This window comes from Copadichromis virginalis, linkage group LG13 (genome assembly GCF_057382275.1).
Source record: "Copadichromis virginalis isolate Kocher_CV1m ecotype Utaka linkage group LG13, C_Virginalis_male_GT1.1, whole genome shotgun sequence".
NCBI classification, from domain to species: domain Eukaryota; kingdom Metazoa; phylum Chordata; class Actinopteri; order Cichliformes; family Cichlidae; genus Copadichromis; species Copadichromis virginalis.
Genome location: NC_140630.1, coordinates 4,515,200 through 4,537,298, shown reverse-complemented (window position 1 = coordinate 4,537,298; position 22,099 = coordinate 4,515,200). Strand labels below are relative to the sequence as shown.

At 38.9% G+C, this 22,099-nt stretch overlaps 2 protein-coding genes across 3 annotated transcripts in view; one reads left to right on the top strand and one right to left on the bottom strand.

The window, feature by feature from the left end:
* nrg3a (neuregulin 3a) overlaps window positions 1-2,145 on the top strand; it is a 342,937-nt gene extending 340,792 nt beyond the window's left edge. For both annotated transcript variants that reach the window (XM_085476995.1, XM_085476994.1), the window contains exon 9: window positions 358-2,145. In XM_085476995.1, the coding sequence (XP_085333121.1) occupies window positions 358-1,009 (652 nt within the window). In that variant the 3' untranslated portion in view covers window positions 1,010-2,145. The remainder of the gene's footprint in view (window positions 1-357) is intronic.
* The window catches only part of LOC146695103 (carbonyl reductase [NADPH] 1-like), a 131,949-nt gene that overhangs the window by 21,324 nt on the left and 88,526 nt on the right, over window positions 1-22,099 (bottom strand). The window lies entirely within an intron of this gene.

Here is a 22,099-nt window from a genome sequence, read left to right as displayed (position 1 = left end):
AACTCTCTGTTACCTCCTTACTTATGTAAAGGAGTTGAGGGTTTTTTTGAGTGCGTGTGTGCAGACTTGGATATAAAGAGATGAAAGAAAAATGTCAGACTCATCTTCTTCCACCTCCGCATCCGTGGTTAGCCTGTGAGATGGCAGAGGGCGGAGAGCTGCGCCTGTGTGTATTCTGTCAGGGCTTCAACGTGGGAGTTTGAAAAAGCGATTGAGTTGAAAACACACCCGAGACACGATGACTTCTCCAAGTGAAGTGTGGAAGTTTTTATCCAGCTGAATAACCTTCACTCCTTTCCTTTTCCTTTTTTGTCTCTGTCTTGTTTGTCTTCATTCCCCATTTTCCTTCTTCTCTAGTGTCCAAGTGCAGGGAGAGAACCAGTGTGATGACACCTTCCTACATATGCAAGCTCCTGCGATGCAGGCATTGTCGCCATCGCCTTGGAGCGGCTGCGTGGAGGTACGCGCACATCTGTGTCCTCCATCTGAACCCAATCCCACCACTCGCAGCCTGAGAAGGCCGGGACGCCGTCAAAGCCACTCCCCACCTCCCCCGTTCCGCTCCTGCTCTATTCCCATCATTCCATCTGTGCAGTGTCACCATGACAATGAGGTGTCTTGCATGCAAACCACCCCAGCGACCACAACGATGTCAGTCACCTGTGGGGCCATGCCTTGCAAGGAGGAGAAGAATGAAAAGGCAGCGCACGCCCCGTTGTTTTCATCTTCCTGCTCGTCTGCCATTGGACGGCAGCAGGATGAGGTGGCCCTGCTGCTCGAAGAGGCACAGGAGCAACTCAGGGCGTTGGCGCTGGCTCACAGGAAGCAGGAGGGGGGCGGAGTCTTCACCGGCACCTCAACGGTTGCACTGGTGGAAGCCAGAGAAACTGTTTGCTTCCTGAACGTTAACGGAGGAAGTGCCAGGGCGCTGAGCTGTAACGGACCCACGCAGACCCAGCTACTCAGCCCCAGCCTATCACACAGAGACCTGGGCCAAACCGGCCAATGAGAGGGCACGATTTAGGACATTCACTTACTGTTTTACACTGTTTGACAGACTCTGGTGTTCTGCATCTGTGGGATGAGAATGAAAATGCTGAATTAAAAAAGAAAAAAGAAAAATGTAATATCATGGATAATCCGAAATGTGCTGATGATATGCATACTGTATGTACACGAGCATACAAACACTTCTCGAGTGGCCGCCTTTACACCGACTGACAGTATGGAAAAAGAAAAAAAAAATATTCACATGCATTTATTTACCAAACAAGAGAAACACTTCTACTTAGACAAAAAGAAACCAAATAGTCTGTCAGATCCATGGTGTTTTTAATTGTAAAAAGAATATATAAATATATATATATATAAATATATATGGATATAAATATATGGAATTCAAAAGTGACCAAGTAAAGTTGAAGAACACAGGAATGATGTAACTATTTTTGTTTGTTTTTTTCGTTCTCTTGGTTTTGTATTCTCACATTTTGGTTCTGGCTCGATGAAGAACTCCATTAATGTCCCGCCGCACGTCCGCGAGTCGTGAATCGGATTCTGCGAGCCTGCGCGGAATCAAAAACGACCAACGAGAAAAAGGAGCCACCACACCAATTTCACCCCCCTTTGCCTTTTGAAAAACTGTTACCCAGCCAAGAATTACAACGCAGCCGTCTGTGGTAATCAAAAACACTTTGAGGATTTACGACGCAAAACAAAAACTCCCCAGCTTTGTGTGTGCGCGTGTGTGTGTCTGTGCTGGGAAGCCACGAGGGACGAGACAAGGAAAAACTAGGGTTTCATTTGGAGCCACTCGGATTTGGGAGGGCAGATTGTGGAGATACTGACTCCAGTTTGGCCAGTGTTGGAAACCAGTCTAGATTATTTTTGTTTTTATTACAAATTATATTTTCACACTCATATGCACACACGCTCGCCTGTGAATTATTATTTGGTTGCTTGAACGAATGAACAGAAGGACTGAGAAGGACAGTGGGCTACGGGGCTCTACGGGAGTGGATGTTTGTTTTGTTTTCCATTTTTTTGGTTATTAATGAACAATGCTGCTTTCTGGGGCTGATGGGAGGGACAACCACATGGTTTTGGTATTGAAACAAGAAATAAATGTCTCTATGTTGTATCCTATGAATTGGAAGCTTTTGAATCTCTGTATGAAGTTACAGCCAAATGTCTCTGGTGTCACAAAGTATAAAAACAATGGTTGCAATTCTGGTAAAGACTTTTCCAAAATAACTGTTGTTTTGATTGATTGCTTGAAAGACAGCAACCTGCCCGTAGATGCATGCTGGATAACATCACTCTGAGGGTTTACACTGGCAGTGTTACTTTTGACCTTTTCACAACTTCACCAGCTTGAAGACATCTGGGATCAGCATTCATGAAGCACTTTATTTTGTGGAGCTCCTGGTTTTCTGTGCACTGAATACCAAAATGTTTTAAAATGCAGTGCCGTTTCCTGGCTGTAGATGGACAGCTACAGCCATTTTTATAAATTAAGCCAACAACCCTCAGAAAAATGTTCACCACTGTGGGAAAGCACAGGAATTTGTTTTTCAGGCGGAGAAAAGCGCCATGTGGATGGGAATGTGTCGGGATTCATTCAAATTCGTGTGACACAACTGCAAACTTATATAAAACCTACCAAAATGAAATAGAATCGAAAATTTAATATCAAACCCATTTTAAATAAAGTATATCAGACTCAGGAATAAATGCAACTTAATTATTAAAGTGAACTAAATCTTGAACTTTGCACAGAAGAAGTAAGATACACATCTTCTTCTTCAACGTGGCTTTAAAGCCATCAGAATCTCTAAAACAAGGAAATGATGACCTGCTTTTAGAGTTTTGCTAGTCTAACTGTAGTACATATGAACCAACCATGACCTGTAATCTATTACTTTGTGTTTCCAGACACAGATTCTCATGTGTATGAATCACACTGACATATTTCCCACATTCTAAAAAGGGGGGGGGGGGAATCCACATTTGGTGGTTTTGTTGTTGGTGGAAATCATTTTGCAGTTTGCAGCAGAGACTCCAGTTTAACAGTTCAAGTCACACACTTCAAAGATTTTCACACATCGTTTGTGTTTCTTTTTTATTGTGTTATTAATTCAAACTGCATTAGGGAGTAAGATGTAGCTGTTTTAAAACTACTGGGTTAGGTCTACTTAAAACTACAATAACTCCAATTCTTTTCAAGCACTGTTTTTTGGTTGCCATGGTGATGCATCCCTGCTTTGTCTATGTGCTCCCAACATAAAACTTACTTCTGTTTATAACTATTCTAAAAATAAATTTACTTATAAAGTCGCTTTTTTGCATGACAGTCAGCACAGCACCTTTTCATGACTGTTTCACAGGCTGCTTTGAGCCTGAGCTCGGACAACACGCATGAAAACACTCAACATGAAAACCCTTAACAATGTTAACGACAACCAAACATGCAGTATTTTTTGTTAGCCTCGTGTCTCTCCACGACACTTTCCCGTACACATGACCAGCGCTCCTGAGAGGTCTGATTCATTAGACTAAATTCAAAGAAATTTGAACTCTTTCAGCGTGCACTTTTCAAATTTCTCACAATGGGGATCCTTTTCCATTTTTTCTTTTAATAAATGCCTGAATGGCATGGCTAAATCTAATTCACACATAGAAAAAAATTGTCTATATCCAGCTTGCTTTAATTCTTTGTTCCTTTTGTTTATTTGAAGGCTTATGTTCCAACTAAACCCTCAAAAAGGTTCTTTTCTATTTTTCTCTGAAGTTTTGGCTGTTTGACACGAATGTCCAACTATAATTTCTTTACCCATAGAAAGTGCTAATGGCTTGGAATGTGGAGGCAGAAAAAAAACGTGGATTTCTTCATTTGTCTGATTGCTAGCTTCACTGTGAGCTGTTATCAGGTTAAAGTCTGACAGCACTGTGTAAATTTGAGTTCTTATCGGAGCCATGCAACTGGACTCTGCATCAAATACCAGTTTTTACAACATTTATGAAATGTTTCAAAATTAAAAAAAAAAAAACGGCAAAGCTTTGGAGGTTCAAAGAGCAGTAAGTCATGGCCTGATGACAAACAGGCATTTCCATTTAACTGTAATTACTTTTGGCATGCAGGTACTTCAGCACAATGTACATCTGAGCATAAGCAATTATACAACAGAAGAGAGGGAAAAACTAATTTAATGGAGAAGTCTCTGCTCCTCTCTGAACATCTTTAAATGGTTTTCCTAGCAACTGAAGGTCGCTTGCTGCATAACTTCACATTGTGCTAGTCATGAGAAGCAGCAAAGTAATAGAAATGAGGGCGTTTATTTGATTAGAAAAACTTGATTGACTTTCTTTTTATTACTCAAAGATTTAGAGAGTTTATCACCTCGCTTCATTAGAGTCAAAATGCATTTAAAGTTTAATTAGGTGTATGCAAAGACTACATTTAACCATGTGCTGTAAAGAATTCATATTTCTCTTTATTTTTCTTTGGCAACAATGCCTTGTTCACCATATGCCATCAAAATCTTTAACTCCAAAATCTTAAACGTTTCACAGCTAAGGTTCAAGGTTCTGTATTCGTCACATGCAAAGTATAACACACAGTGAAATGTAACCTGACATGCTCCTCAACGAAGATGGTGTGGGGGGGGGGAACATTATATATAATATATGCAATATATACTATATATACACACACATGCTATGGCAAGGAAGAGCCAGGACAACAGCTCGGGGGGAGATATTGTCATGTAGTAGGATCCACTGTGGATCCTATAACAGAGAGACAGAACTGTACAAGGTGCACTCTCACAATATGAGACGAGCACCACCGAGGCTGGAGATAGAGCACGTGGAGTCCAGGAATTGAAGAATTGTTGTTTCTGTGTCAGTCACACATGCATGTCTTCAAACAGTGATGCCAGAGTACATGGGGAGATGGTGGTGATATGGACCTCTTATTTACGAGGTTTATGATCAAGCTTGCAAGCATTAGCTGATCATTTCAGTACTGCATGTCCTAAGGCACATGAATCACTAATACCCAAGGCTCGCAGAATCAGACTTTGTAAGAGCAATTACTCATAGCACTGCTTTTATATACAGTATAACTACATTTGTTTTTAATGAATCCATAAAATCATTTATGATTCAAAGTCTGAGTTTAAGCAGATGATTTATTGGAATACAATTCCTCTTCATGCTACAAGCCGGACACCTATGCAGGCGGGGTGCAGTTTTTTTGTTTCTAACACAGAAACTGCCTACGAGTGCCTGCAGAAAGACGTCTCTTTTCCCTTAACAGATGCACAGATTTATGCTCTCTGCTGCAGTTTAGCTACTTCAGCTGTATTCAGTCAGGTGGCTAAAAGTGAGGTAGTTAACACAATCAGTACAGTGCCTGTTTGTGTGTGTGTGCCTGAGAGTGTGTTTGAGTGTGTGCCTGAGTGTGTATGTGTGTGTGCCTGAGTGTGTATGTGTGCGACTGATGGCAGGGAATAGAGGTTAGACCATCAGGCCAGAGAGATAAGAGCTATAGTTTGATCCTCCCAAAGCACTCGACTGCCAGCCCAGCCAAGCCCATCAGACCTCATCTGAACTGCATGCCAGTTCACTGACAGTGTTTGTTTGCATTTTTATGGATAGATAGTGTGTGTGTGTGTGTGTGTGTGTGTGTGTGTGTGTGTGTGTGTGTGTGTGTGTGTGTGCGTGTCTGTTTTAAATGCTTGCGTGTCAACATCTCTTTCTTTACTCTTCCAGCCATATGCCCTCCTATCCTTACACAAACTCCTGCAGCATGGATAGCTACACATCTAGATAACAAGCACACTTAAATATAGAGCAATGAGACTTTGCTCCCGAAGGTGGTTTGAACTGGATCAAGTCAGAGATATATACAGAGAGTCTGAGACAGTGAAATAGGAGCTATGAAGTGCATACTGTCAGCTTGGCTGTAATTCAGGCTGTTTCCCTCTTTAAAGCACAAGATCCTGGATGGTGACAAAAGAGCTAATCCTTATAGCGACAGTGGGCTGTGGGCTGGGTAATCACTATAGGAAAGAGTGTATGTGTGTGTGTCAGTGCCTTTCCTAATATGTACAATCGCAATTCCAAAAAAAGTTGGAACACTATGTAAAAGAAAAACAGAATGAAATGATTTCTGTATTCACAACAGAACATAGAAAACATATCAAATGTTTAAACTGATGTACTATTTTCTGTAAAATATTAGCTCATTTTAAATTCTATGCCAGCAACACATATGATAGATGTTGGCAACAAAAGGCTGAAAAAGTAACCAGTGTTAAAACGAAAGAGCAGGATGAACATTTTGCATCTAATAAGGTTAATTAACAGGTCAGTAACATGATGGGTATAAAAAGAGCATCTTAGAGAGACACAGTTTGTCAGAAGTAAAGATGGGCAGGGGTTCTCCAATCTGCAACAAACCTGCATTTATAAATTGCAAAAAATGTCATAATAGTGTTTCTTAATGGAAAATAATGACTTTGAACATCTCCTCATCCACAGTACACAATGGTTTGTTTGTTTTTTTTTGGGGGGGGGGGTTGTTTTTTTTTTGCCTGTCCCGTTTGGCTCTTTTGCCATCAGAATTGTTGTCTAAAGGCAAAGAAAGATGCCCAACGGATTTACTTTACCAAATTGACCATCCCAGCCTTGCCATAATGGTCCATTTGATTCACCTTTTATTGTTTATTTTATTTTCACTTACTGAATACGGGACAGACTTGACTGGGGGAAAGAAGGGGAGAAAGAAAGAGGGAAAGAGAAACAGCTGAGAAGAGGGACGGGGGAGAAGGGCAAAAGACAAAAACCAACAGAATGAGCAGAGAAAAAAAATGCATATATCAATCACCTGGATCACCTGCTGAGAAAGAAAAAAGAAAGCAAGCAGAAGAGAACAAGAGTACTAGAATAAACAACATCACAATGATATATGGGAATATGACAGTAAATACTAAATATTAAACATTATTGTGCAGCACATAAGATCAACAGAACACAGTGTGCTTTGAGGTAGGAGCCAAAAAGGGTGTAGTTTGTGGGTGTGATCACCCGTGTGTACACCTGTGAGCATGGACGCGCTTGTTTTTTGTTTTTTTTAAAGGTTCCTTCATGTAATAATCTGCTAGAGGGTGTGGGGGGGCCACAGCCCCGTCCTCCAGGGCGTGAAGCAGGTGTGGAGGAGATCAAAACTCCAGACATCCAGAGGCCCCCAGTACACAATGTTACCAAACGTGTCAGAGAATCTGTAGAAATCTCTGGATGCAAGGAACAATAATGGCTTTGGAATTGGCAGCTTGCCAATCTGGAACAACATCTGGAAAAGTGCCTCCAGTACAGAAAGGTATATAAAGGTTTAAGAGCAACATCATCTCCGATTCTATGCCTTTTTCAGGGAAGGCCTTTCATATTTCAGAAACCACATCTGACTTTATTGTAACAACCTGACTTCGAAAAGTCCAGGTGCTGAAATGACCTGCCTGAAGTCCTGACCTTTCACCGACTGAGACCGTTTGGAGCATCATGAAACCAAAGATATGAAGACCAGGACTTTGTGAGCAGCTAGAATCCTCTAGCACACTCATTCCGAAACTGCGGTACGTGTACCACTGGAGGTGCATGAGCTCCCTCTAGTGGCATGCGGGAAGTTGTTTTTCTTTAATGCGACTAAATAATATACCATGATCTGACTGAGGAATTTCAGAAAAATTTAAATGTACAGCTCTGCTATCACTTCCAACATAAATGTAAATATACAACATAAATATAAATGAAGACAGAAAACTAACCAGCAGTGACGTTCTTACGTCTTACTGAAGTTGGGCTAGCTTAGCATATAACGATGTGCTGCGTTTCTTTTCTTTTTTTTCAAGGGGCTTGTTTAGATTCAGTAGAACAAGCATTGAAACATGTTAAAAACACAACAGCCTTAACAAACGCAGAGTATTTTGGACCCGAAAGCATGGTTCATCACTTAAAGACCAGATATCCCACCTGCTGTGAATGTTTTAATGCACTACGGTTGTTATTACCACCACTTGTCACATCCTGTTTATGACAGTTAAAATAAAAAACATCATGTCAGATTTAAAATTGTCTTGTGTAAACTGTATATTGTGTTAAATAGGCCTATACTACTGTACTTTAATGTCGGTCATAAGGGTGGTACTGGCCATATATTTTATGAGGTGGTACTCATTGTGAAATGTTTGAGAACAACTGCTCCAGCAGACAAGAATAGCAAAACATTCCTCATGTTTGAAATTTAGCTGGTGAGTTATAAAAGAAGTGACCCTCTCATGAAGGACCAAACTACCTACAGAGACCACCACACTTTTTTTAACCTGTTTTTACCTGTTATATGGCAGCACGGTGGCACCGTGGTTAGCACTGAAGAAGGTGCCGAGTTCAATTCCACCATCAGGTCGCGGTCTTTCTGTGTGGAGTTTGGATATTCTCCCTGGGCTTCCTCCAAAGACATGCAGTGGTGGGAGTTGTGCAATGGGGATAGGTTAACTGGAAACTCTAAATTGCCCATAGGTGTGAATGTGAATGCGAATGTCTTTGCACTCACATTCAGACTGGCGACCTGGGCCTCTTGGCCCCAAGACAGCTGGGATAGGCTCCAGCCCCTCCCCGCAACCTGAAAAGGATAAGCGGCAGACAATGAATGGATAGATACCTGTTATAGCTGATCTAAAGTTGAGCTTTTTAACATGGAAGTCTGAAGAGACTTTTGGAGCCAGAGGAGTGCAGTTTCTGGCACTTCCACTTTAGCTAAGTATTTCAGCCCCAGTTGTTGCAGTTTGTTTCTTTCAAGCCTCTTGGCTGTTCTTACCCTTGAAAGATGGAGTCCACCAATAATTTCATAACACATGTTACTAATAATTAATAATCTGCGGCCTTTACCTTTTTCCAGTTTAAATTAAAAAATTAAATTGATTTCAATTCGTTTATTTGAAAATGTGGTAGGATTAAAAAAAACAATCATCTAAGCATATCTGGAAAAAGAAAGATCATATTCCAACACCCACAAATGTGCACAGAGAGCTAAGATTAGCCCGTCATTCAAGACAGACTATGCAGAATTTTACTTTAATTTGCCAGCTCCATTTTCTGGTGTCAGGACCAACCAGGAGCAAATCCATTTGCATGTGCAGATCAACTAATCTTCACATGGTTTCAGGAACATAGCAGCCTATAATGAGTGCTTTCAGGGCAGATACAGTAAAGCACCCTTGCATAATGCCTAAATGACAGTGTTTGTGGTACGGCAATCACAGCATCTCAGTACGTAGTGTGAGGCAACATGTTAAGTGTTTCAGCGTATTCACTTTCAATATTTCATATGAATTACAGCGTACCTGTGTTTTTTCTTTTTTCTTGCTTTATTTGTCGATGCGGTGCCGCCATCCAAGTTAATTTGTTTGAGCAAAATACTTTTAAATTCTCAGTTTGAAAAACATCACAAATGAAAAGCAAAGCCTTGCACATCTCAAGCAGTGAGCGCTCAATTCCTCCTGATGAGCAGGAAAGCTGCTAAGCAGATGCAGGTGCTGGAAACTCTTTTAAAGATCTACTTTATTATTACAGAAACTCAGATCCATATATTAGATTAAAAGTGCAGGATGTCATATGAATAGGATCAATTTCTTGAAACCCTGGTGGCATTTAGACATAAATCCAGATCAAACAAGTTTGCCGCAGCCTGTTATATTCATTCAAGAAGGAAAAAGAGAACAAACAATATGAATCTACATTTTAGAAGTAACACATTTTAACAAAAGAACAAAATACAGCATCATTTTTACCTCTTAAGGTTTATGAATAAAAAGAACAAATTCTACTCTCAACTCTTTTTTTTCAATAGCTAGTAACTCATTTCAAATCTAAATCCTGTTTAATTTATCTTTTTTCTTGTTCAGGACTATTTTAAGATATTCGGCAATAAAATAATCAAAAGTACAGATTTATGTTTTATTTTACTCTGTCTGGCATTATGAAAGTACATGCTGCATAACAGATGGTACATCTTTTGCATATAAAACATATGCCCTCCTATCCGTAAACAAAGAATTGGGATGTGTGCTATACATTATTGAATTAAAGTTAATCAGAATTCTGCTTGGACAGAGGAAATCTTTGAAGTTCCAGAAACTAATGATGGTTCAACGCTGCATTAAAGGTGCATCGTCTGGCTCACCAGTGTTAAAAAAAATTAAAATGTACAGCAGATGAAGCATCACCAAATATGTTTCCAAACTAACTTCCTTTCAAGCCAAAGTCTAGAACATATGATGAAGCATATCTTGCCTTTGGTTTCACCTGCACAACAGCAGTGCCAAGCAGAATTAGTTTCCCCTGCATCTGGAGCACGCTCTGGGCTGTCCAGATCACGGACAAACAGTATCCCACATTCCTGATTTTTAGTTCACAAACTCTTATGATGAAATTTTGGCTCTTTATACATTAAAGTTACAGTGAGATACAAATAACATCAGGCTGATCCTGCCACAATTTGTTCCCCCGGTTCAAATCACAGACAAACAGGATCCCACAGTTGTTTATGTTTTTGCACAGAGGCATTTTTTGAAAAATGTATTGATAGCAATGTTGAATATTATTACACAGTAAAAACAACAACAACAACAACAACAAAACAACTATATGTAAAATAATTACACCATAAAGATGTTTTTTTTTTAGTGGCCTATTTTATTGCAACCTGTAACTTATTGCAGTTTACTTTTATTTGTTTAATTGTTTACAAAAGGTTTGAGGTGTGGAATAAACAGCAGTGGAGTTTGAAAACAAAATATGGGTGTGTGTGGTTGGAGGATGTGTTTGTGGTGGGGGGAGGCCTTGTAAAACAAAGGGGGGCCTAGCAAAAAAAGTTGGGGAACCACTCGTCTACAGTAATGTTTAGGTTACTTTTACTTCACTCACTGGAATGTTGTGGCTGACCGGTTTGTTTTTTATGCATACATATAACCAAACTAAAGCATCATAACTAAAATCTTTTTTAAAAATCCAAGTTTCAAGGTTTCCAGGTTGTGCTGAAGGAAACAGTATTTGTGTTTTGTTAGTCTGAAGAAAACAAATAAGATACACTTCTCTGCTTCAAGCTGAATCTGTCTTTCTGTATCCTTAAAGCATCCGTTTAAATCAATTCAGCTGCCAGCACTGCTGTTTTTATGATCATATATATTCTGTGTCTCCGCAATATTACAAATTAATGGCGCTTAGCCAGAGTTTAATCAGGAGGACCGCTTTATTATTGCTCCTCTATTCCTTCATTCATTATGCCCTCGATGCCACACCCCTTTGCTCCTGTCCGTTCATTTCTTCTCCCGCTTCTCTCTGTTAACCTTTAAATTTAAAATCCAAGAGGCATCTCTCTTCTGGTTCACAGCATCCAATCAAGTAGTCCTAAAATTTCTCTCTTATCCAAATGAGAGCAAATTAATAATCCCCACCATTCATCAGTCCAGTTAGCTGCAACACTACCCTGCTTGTCTCCACTGCTCACACAGATACTGTTATGTAATTACCATCTTCCACAGCAACAGCGGCACCAGTAAGTCATTTGCAAATGCACAATAATTACAAGGAAGCACACAGGCAGCGAGCCCTCTTTTCTGTTTAAGCAGTGTTTTCTGGGGTGAACTGAAAATCAGCCTAATCGTAGATTTGTTTTTTCTTTTTGCCTGTGCCGTTTGGTTCTTTTCTTTGTCTGAAAGCCAAGAAAGATGCCCAACGGATTTACTTTACCAAGTGGATCATCATAACCTTGCCATGCTGGTTCATTTGACTGACCTTTGTTATTATTATTTATATATTTTATTTTAAGTTGTTACAGGCGGGGGCTCGACGAGGCAGACATGACTGGGGGATAGGAAAGAAAGAAGGAAAGAAAGAAAGAAAGAAAGAAAGAAAGAAAGAAAGAAAGAAAGAAAGAAAGACATAGGGGAGGAGGGACAGTGAGAGAGGATTCTTAAAAAAAGAAGAAAAACATTTTTGAATTATTTTTTGATTTTTTTAAATGTATTTATTTCTTTTATTTATTTCTCTTTTTTTTTTATTTCTTTTTTCCCCATCTTAGATGTTAATACTCACTCGGTGAGGTAATAAGCACACATGTATTTCATCTTGCTTGCCTGCACCTCTGGGATGAGCTAACACAGCAACAGACAGGAGTGGGAGAAGTAAGAAGCCAAGTTTCCGAAAGTTAAAAAAGTGATATCAATGTTCCGATGTAAGAGGTGCAAACAAAAAGCTTTTAGCTCTTCCAATAACAAATAAAAACCACACTTCTCTTTAAGGCTGGGTACCCTCATTGATCTCTACAGCTGATTCACAAGGTTCGATTTGATTCAATCCCTCATTCGATTCGATTTTGAATCCGCCAGTCAGAAATATTATAATTATGATAATTTATCCCAGATATGTACTGTTGAAAGAACCCTCTAAACCTTGTAGATTAAAAATATTTAATTTAAATTAATTTAATTTATTTACCTGCTCTTTAATCGTTTGCTGTTTTAGCTGTTCTTACAAAAACTTTTGTATTTAAAAATTGATCTCAGGATTTAATAAATCAATATCACAGTATTCAAATTAAAATTGATTTGAATCGGGAAACTGATTTTTTTAAACCCACCCCTAGTTCTCTCTCTAGCTTGCAATTCTGCTCAGGATGAACTGCTGTTCCCTGAAAGTCATACGGTCATTATATCTCTTGGTTTTGTTGTCACTCTATGATTCCACCTTTAAAGCTTCCTCCTGTCTTCTTTGCTTTCTTTCTCCATCTTAATGTTTCCATGTTAATGTGGTTGTATTTCCTGACTGCCTCGCCTTAGCTTTTTCCAGCTGCATCTGATCCCAACTTGCGTCTCGTTTCCCAGGCTACAGTCTTGTTTGGATACTTTTTATACAATACATTTCTAAGAAGTTCAGAAAGTTTTTCACTTTCCACTCATTGTCGGTTTTATGTGTAGAATCTGGAGGCAAAAATGACTTTTCTCCATTTTGAAATAAGGCTGCAACATGACAAAATGTGGAACAAGTGAAGCGCTGTGAATATGTTCTGGATGTGGTGGGTGCTTTTCCCAGAGTGAACTTGAACTTGCAGGGTCTCTTTAGGAGGAAATGAGTTGAAACACACATCACAAATGCTGTAATGCAAATGGTCAGAATGGGGTTTTCAAGAAGCAATATAAAAACAGCAGGCGTGCTGGAAGCTGTGTTTTGTTTAAGTGGAGTTCAGTAACTGTCTGATCACAGAATTACGCAGCAGCAAAGATGGTGGTAGAAAAAAAGCTTTTTAAAATAATATTTTTAGGTCAAATTGAACAATTATGATTGTAATTAGAATTATATAGCTGTCTGTGATGCAACAGAAGGACAATAATTCATTAGGATTCAATCTTCTGCTCATTAAAATGTTTGTTGTCTATAAGATGTGAAGAAACAACTCGGGTTCAAACGTCACCTAGATGTTACGTTTAATTGAAATTTAATTTAATTGCATTAATCTAGCAATTAACCAACAGAATGACATTTTTTGTAATGTGTTTAATTGCAGTAATATTCTGTCCTTATTTTTAGATTATTCTTTTAAAACATTTCTATACATTTTATGCCAAAGTTCATGATGTATAATTACAAAGCAAAACTGCCAGCAGTTATTTTGCCTTTCAAGAAGTAACAGAGTGTAAAGCACAAGTGTTGTCCTGTTTCCATTATGAATGTAGGGAAGAGCCCACAGGGGAAACCACACACTCAGACTGCAGAGGATGATGGAGTCCCTGGAACAACAAAAAGTTGCCTAACAGCAAGGTGGGATCTGGACCATTTGAGACCAGAGTCTGTGGTAACAAATCACCGTTCGGGATATTAAGTCGAATTCCACGGTCTACGGTTTAAAATGGCGCCCTGAGACTAAAAGTATTAGAGCGGCAGCAGTAAGGAGGAGAAAAATGTTTCAGTCCTGGTGCAGTGCTCCAAAACCTGACTCAAATTTCTCAAAGTTGTGTTTTTTGTTAATAAAACATCGATGTTGACAGGAAAAACTTAATAATAAATAAGAAATTTGGAGATAGACTTGACTGCTGGGGGCAAATCCTTTTTGATAATCCTTTTTTCTCCTTTTTTGAGAGCTTTAGGAATCTCGTATTCAAAATAAGACAAATCAGAAGCCAAGTGATGATTAATGATTGATTGCATACTTTTTGACCATCTGTTCCTGTGAGCTGTTTTTTGGTGTTTAATTGCAATAACATCCAGAGGGCTAGGCAAGATTTCCATTGGAGATTCGGTTTTCTTTCAGAAGAGTAGATGCTTTAAAACGGCTCAGCAAAGCGTGACAGCTGGTAGCGGAAATATACAGTAAAACATGATTTTCTCCACCTTTTTGGTTCAATAATTCAAAGACGCTTTCATTTTTACAGATCAGCAGAATAAATAAATGGGGCTGACAAAATTGGGATTTTGAATATGGTGGTGCTGCAGTGATACGTGCATTTGTCTATGCACCTCAAAACACTGAGAGTCTTGATTAAAGCCAATTAAAATATGCAGAGAATGTAAGACGCCACAAGTCCAGCCTCACTAAAGTGCTCCAGTTTCCACATTTGTCTTTTTCCTGAGTTTCTAATTAAATATAGAAGAACTCGGCGTGTTGCCACATTTTTCTTTCATTGACTTCATTGTGTGTGTGTGTGTGTGTGTGTGTGTGTGTGTGTGTGTGTGTGTGTGTGTGTGTGTACATGTTTAGACATCTTTGTGAGGACAGTAAATTGGCTACTATACTTGTGGGGACCAATAGCCCTTCTGGGGACAAAATGTCAGTCCCCACAAGTTTGAAGGCATGTTTGAGGCTCAAACTGTGGTTTTAGTATCAGGGTTACAATTAGGTTATGGCTAGGTTTAGTCTGAGTGTTAGGGTTAGGCATTCATTTCTGATAGTTAGGGTTAGGGTAAGCAGCTTGGGAATGATGTATGTCAATGAGATGTTCTCATTAAGATATGAAAACAAGTTTGTGTGTGTGGCCACAAATAAAACAATTTAGATTTCCCTTCTAGTATTTCTTTCCTATAATGATTAAGTAATTATGTTGCAATCTGAACTTGACCAGCATGAGCTGCTGATCATTTCTGTTGCTACACATATTTTGCATCAATGACAGATTTACTTATTATGATGCCGTATTTATTTTATCAGAGCTAAGAGCCCAAAGACAAAATGAACTGGCATAAATATTACACTTTTCTAGTTTTACTGACCACTCAAAGCACTTTAGATTACAGGGCCCATTTAACCATACATCCAGACAGTGTTTTATTCTTTACACTTTATCTACCGCTCACTTATGGCCTGTTATAATCTCCAAAACAACCAAACATTTCCCTCTTTGCACTGTGGGAGGAAGGCAGGTAAACCCATGCAGGGATAGGGAGAGGCAACAGCCTAAACTATACAGATTTACAGGTTTCAGAGGCATTAATGAAAACCTCACTATCTTCATCTAAATCAATAGATAGATAGATCAATAGATATAAATCAATAGTTTAAGGTAGAGCCCAGAGACTGCATATAAAAGCTGGATGGAGTGTGTGCGTGAAGTGCTCCTTTTTAAGCTTAAATTGTAGGATTTTTGCAGCTGGTGCTGGTTTTTGAGCCAGAAGAAAACATGATTGGATGAGATGATATAGCACCAATTTAACACCTAACACTACATTGTTTAGCAAACTGCACCCATACACCATCTAAGCGATGGACAGACACTTACCAATTAGTCCTAATTAACATGCAAATTAAAAGTCATATTTGACATATTAATGCTCCAAAAGGAACAAACAACACTCAGCAGACAGCTACAGCTGCCTGTTTTTTTTCCCTAAATTTTAATCCTTCATAATGTATTAATTAATAATAATTGATAAACTAATTGCTGTTAATGGTCAGGTAAATATCCCAGTATATTGCAAAAATATAAATACAGAGGTTTCCTTTACTCGTTTTTGGAGCCATGAACGCCTAACTTGGTGAAAGCAGAGAGGTTAAACTCATGGAGAACCTGGTGGCTACCTGGTAAGGAAGCCACCTGACTCGTCAGGTTGGGCTGATCAAAAGAAAAGAGAAATAGAGGCTTTGTGTCTAAAGTGACTGTTTTCTTCTTCAGGCTGTGGTTGTAAAAATCAAGATTTGTTTGCTTTCAATTAGCACTGTGCTGCAATGCAGTCCATGCATCTCCCTTTCTTTGATATTGTTTCTTAGGCCCAGGCGATAAATGAGCCTTTCTTGGAATTTTTCTTGTTCATGCACCCCTTGTTCTTTGTTATTCTGATGCTGTTTGCATTTTGAACTTTTGCTACTAAATAAAACTCAAACTGAGCTTCAAACACCTTGAAAAACTGAAAGTGCAAAGGGGAAATTGCATTTATCCTTCAACAGCTTTTTAGAGGCCAGCGGTAAAAGACCTTGGATTGTACTCTTTTGTTCCCAAGTGATCTTGTGTAAATGTATTGAGCAGTGAGCAGTGTTGTGTTTTGCTGGGAAACAGCAAAGTGTTCTTTGGATAAGGAGAGGTTGGAGAGAAGAATTGGAGTCAGGACTTTGGATCTACAATGCAGCTGTGGAAGCCTCACATGCTCCAGATACATATGATTAGTTGCTGTGCAGGGATTAGAAATGCAGAATAATGCCAAAAAATAATTCCTTAAAGAATATTGAAACGCTAATGTCTGTACAGCGGATCTGTTTGTGGCGGTGCTGACTTAATGACAACATCCTTCTTTCTTTAGTTTCGGTGTTGAATGTTTGAGGTATTAGGATATTTGCATGTTTTAATTAAAAATAGAAAATACTGGTTACAAAGGAGAAGCAGGCAATGTTAAAGGTTGTTCACTTTTACTTATTGAAATCTGTGATATTTGGTGATTTTAGAAAGATAACCTGACGCCTTAAGATCCTCTTCTCTGTTATTAAGAGCTTGTGCAAAACTAGAAATGGTGGAATTTATACATTTTTAAAGACATTTTAAAGGACAGCCTTAATACAATTGACGTAATGAGCTCATGTGCTCTCGGGTGCACTCAGATTCTCATGATTTTTCCAAATTCTGCCAACTTCTGCATGGCAATAAAATACACCAATGGCTCCCCAAGAGCAGCAAATGATCTCATTTAACAAATTTTGCTAATTCACACAGGCAGGACTGACTATTAAACTTTGTAATTAGGCTGATAGTGTCTTTCAAATGCAGTGTAGAGGAGGAACGGGAACGTTTCTACAGTGCAGGCTCAGCACGTGCTATCACTCCACCTGCACAAAGTCTTTTTTTAGAGAGTGTGGCTCTCAGGATTTGTGAAGTGCTAACGTTCATTTATCCACATACATAGTGCGAGGTGGTGGAAATGAAGCTTACAGACTTCTTGAGGTAAAACATTAGTGTAGCAGATGTAAAGTACTGACTGGAGATGACATATAAATCCCTACTGATGGTAAAAGAAAAAAGCTAATAATAAAGTGTAGGAAGAAGTGGAGATGGCAGAAAAAAACTTATGTAACGCTGTCGGATCGCGTCTGCAGTCAGTTTAATGTTTACCTCTTGCCCGTGTCTCATGTTTCTGTCTCACATGATGGTTCAGGGTTTTTGTAAAGTATTTGCTGTGTAATATGTCTGAGTTTGGGGGTATTTCCAGCTATTTCTGCCTTCTGTTCTCCTCTATATTTGCTACTGTTTTCAGTAAGATCAGTGTCACTACTTGTCACCATCTACCTTTGGTAAGCTTTTCTTATGTGCCTCAGTTGGTTTACTTTCGGGGGGTTCCACTCCAATTATTAGCTCCTCTCTGTGTGCATGTAGTCATTTGTCTCTTTGCCAGTTATCATGACAATATAACTAAGAAAGAGCATTTAAAAGAAATCTTGATAGAATGTAATGAAAAGGATAATAATCTATAATCCTAAAGTATCAGTATACATTTTTATACATTTTTAACAACAAAACCACAATTTTGTACTTCCATCCATTCGCTTCCGCTTGTCCTTTTCAGGGTCGCGGGGGGCGCTGGAGCCTATCCCAGCTGTCATAGGGCGAGAGGCGGGGTACACCCTGGACAGGTCGCCAGTCTGTCGCAGGGCCAACACACAGGGACAGACAACCATTCGCGCTCACATTCACTCGCACATTCACACCTGGTGACAATTTGGATTATCCAATTAACCTATGGGCAGCACGGTGGCACGGTGGTTAGCACTGTTGCTGCACAGCAAGAAGGTCCTGAGTTCAATTCCAACATCAGGCCGGGGTCTTTCTGTGTGGAGTTTGCATGTTCTCCCCGTGTTTGCGTGGGTTCTCTCCGGGTACTCCGGCTTCCTCCCACCGTCCAAAGACATGCAGCTTGTGGGGATAGGTTAATTGGATAATCCAAATTGTCACTAGGTGTGAATGTGCAATTTTGTACTTTTCATATAAAAATGAAAGATGTACAATATGCACACATGATACAAGCCTGAACCTCCTCATTCAACATGCTTTTGGAGAAATGTGGAACCATTTATTATGTATTTCAACTAATTTGGGAATATTGTGCTAAAGTCAGACTTACAATCAAGCGTTCTACAGCTGACAAGTGTTTTAAGCATTAAGAGATGAAATGCAAATGTGCAGTTAGAGCTTCATCACTTACCTGCAGCAACTAGCATGAATTAGTCTTACAGTATATACATATCCCCTGTAGCTTGTCTTTGTAGTACATCTTTGTACTCTCTTGCTGAGCATTCTCAGCTTTCCTTGCTTTTTGTCAACCCCTTTAAGTCTTCTACATGAGCTGTTTTTTGTTTGGAACTGTTTTATTCTGTTTGTTTCAGAACTAGTAGCTATAGTTTGTTTATTAAACCTTGGATTTTCTGACTTTATTCTGTGTTTTGACCAATTCATGCATCTGTCTTTTTCTGGTCCTGACTCACTTTACTTGTCATGAGTCACAAATGCACTGATGAAGCTCCACGCTGTGCATGACGCAAAAGGTGTTATAAGGTCTATTTAAGGTTATTTTATCCACCTGACGCTACTTAAAGCTTTGCAAAGCATTTAATGCTGTTGGACTGGTGCCTTATTCCAGAAGGCAGGTTTAACAAACTCAGTCTAAACCTCTGTTAATTAATTTATGTTCCAGAGAAGCTGGCTAGAGTTAATCGTGCGTGTACACATAAGTGAAAGAAAGCCATCATCAAGGAAGCTGTGAGACCAAATGCTTTTCTCATTTCACTAATTTGTGCCTCCTCTGTGCCCCGTCCTTCTGTCTGTGACCCAGAAATCAGTCTCAGGATGCCAATTTCCTAAAATGCATGTGGAGTAGAGAGGAGGCTTGCAAGTGGACAGGTAAGGACCTGTGACCAAGGATGTACATACGAGTCTTTCGCCTTCTATATAAACACATGGCTGGAATGCAATTCTGGTTCATTCATATAACACAGCCTAATAAATCTTTCAGTCATTTCTAATGGGGTGTGATTATTTAAGACTATATGTGAGGGGAAGGGTTTTAAATTCACATATGATTTAACAGGGAGCTCATGTGGGGAAGCCAGTATGGGTGAGATATGGCCTCTTTCACATCAGTAGTCTCACTGCAGAATTCTGAATTAACTGAAGGTTTTTTAAGCAATTTTTTTTAATTACCAGATAAAAATGAATGACGAGAGTCCTGCCTAGAGATCATTTTCAAATGAAAGAAAACGGTACATGTTTGTTTAATGTATAGACTGAAGGATATCCTGTGTTGTTGGAGGCTAAGGTAACATTACCCAGAGTAAATTACAGGTTAGACTACATGTTTTTGAGATATTTATAGCCAAATAAAATATCCTCAGCTTTGTATGAATATAAGAGAACAAAATGACAGATCATCCAGGTCATTTGTGTCTTTAAGATATATCATATATACATAAAACTGTGTATCATCTGCAGTGAAAATAGAGTATTTATATTCAACCAAAAGGAAGCATGTATAAAAAGTACTGATCTTAGCACAGAACCATAACTGACCTCTGTGCAAGAAGAAGTCTCCCCACTGGCACACTGAGTACTGAATGCTGCTCTGATGAGTCCACTGTCAGGGCCCTCTAAATCTTTACTGACACCCATAGAATAAACCATTCCTCTGAAAATGGTCACCGAGTTGTGAAAACAATTTTTCAAATATAATGAAGCTAAGAAATCTGTGTATACTTCCTCAAGACAGCTGGATCGAGCAAGTGTAGCGGTTTAATTACAGCTAACTTGATATTCTCTGCTATGTATCCTGTTAATAGTGACAAATCAATCATATTTAAAATTGTGGTATTAACAGTAAGTTTAATAGTCTTGTAGCAAAAAAGTCTAAAGAACATGTTGAAGCTAAGAGGAAGGAAAGGAGAGAGTCTAAATAAATATCTTCAGTTATTAAAGTTGCTGTTCTTAATGAGACATCTGTTGGATTTCTGTGATTTTTTTAATGGTTAAATTGTATTTGTAAGGAAAATTTTAAAAGTCATTGCTTGTTAAAGTTAAAGGAATACTCAGCTGAACAGAGCTCTGACTCTTTATGAGCCTGGACACAATGCCAAAAAGAAACCCGGGGTCGTTCTTGTTTTCCTCTCAGTGACAAACAATAAAATGTTCAAACTTTATCGATTTTTTTTTATAGGGCAACAAACTATTTTTCTAGGCCAAAATGAAGGTCATCTAAATTAGCTTATGAATCGTGGGATGCAATAGCAAGGAGTCAAACATCACTGATTGGTCGCTTTTTCAGAGGAACCACAGTGTCCAGTATATTTGTATTTTGAGAGAAGCCAGTTTATTCCAATTATAACTCAAATACATCGTTAAGGCTGTCCTTCTCAACATCTACATGTGAATGTTAGAATCACATGCTGTAATTATTCTATCTGAACTGTGGCTTCAATGAAGAAAAAATTCTGAAAGAAATCAGAGATACTGAATAAGGGCAGGTGGACGAAAGATGACAACAAATACAACTGTTCTTTGCATTTCCCATGGAGGTTTCACAACAGAAGGATTGTGTGTGTTCTCAAAAATACAACAACACAACAACCCTTGCTCCATGACAGTTTCAGTGGGTGAATATGAAATGCAGTCGTAAAAAATGCAGGCCGTCTGCAGCCTGGATTTTAAAAAACTAAATGTAGTCCAGTTTCTGAATCTTAAAGTTGTTTAAGTTTCATCTTTACTCAGGTATTCACATCACCTCTAACAAGACACCAGCATTTTTCCATCAGTGTGACCGATCACAACTTGATAAATGTTTATTCATTTGTAAAGATGTAAATGTCTGCTGAATAACTTGCAGTGAGGAAAGAAAGTCTCAGACAGCTGCTTCAGCTGCAGGAGGAGGGGAGGAGTCACAGAGAAAATCATTTTGTTGGAGGAACACTGCCAGCCACCAGGGCCCTGTACTACAAAACCTGTTGAACATAACCTGGGATATCTTTGCACTGTCAGAATTCACCTAACATCAGCATTCATGGTAGTCATACAAAGCTGATGTCAACCAAGAGTTTCCCCTGCGCATTTGCATCTGATCAATCACTATTATTGATAAGTGCGCTGATAACAACAAAGCTTATTTTGTTTCTTAAAAGAAAAGGAAACTATATCATCAGAAAAAATATAAAAAGGCTAAACATATAATACAGGATGAAAGCAAGAACGCTGCCAAAGATAAAGCAGCAGCGTGAATTAAAACCAGGAAAGAACGCCAGCAAAAACTGCAGACTGTGTGAGTAAACAGACTCTATCATTAAAACACAGTCTGAGTATAAAGAATGAATTCAACACAAAATTCAAATGTAGGCTTACTCTACGAGAAAAAGCGAAATCCACATGAACAATTGTGTGTCCTGTTATAGAATCATATATCAATCCTATATCAGCATCAATGCGATAAAATGATAGTAAAACTTTTTGCAACCAAAAAATAAATCAATCAATCAAAGAATAGGAGTCCATATTTAATACTGATGCTCTTCATGGAAGCACAAAGACCC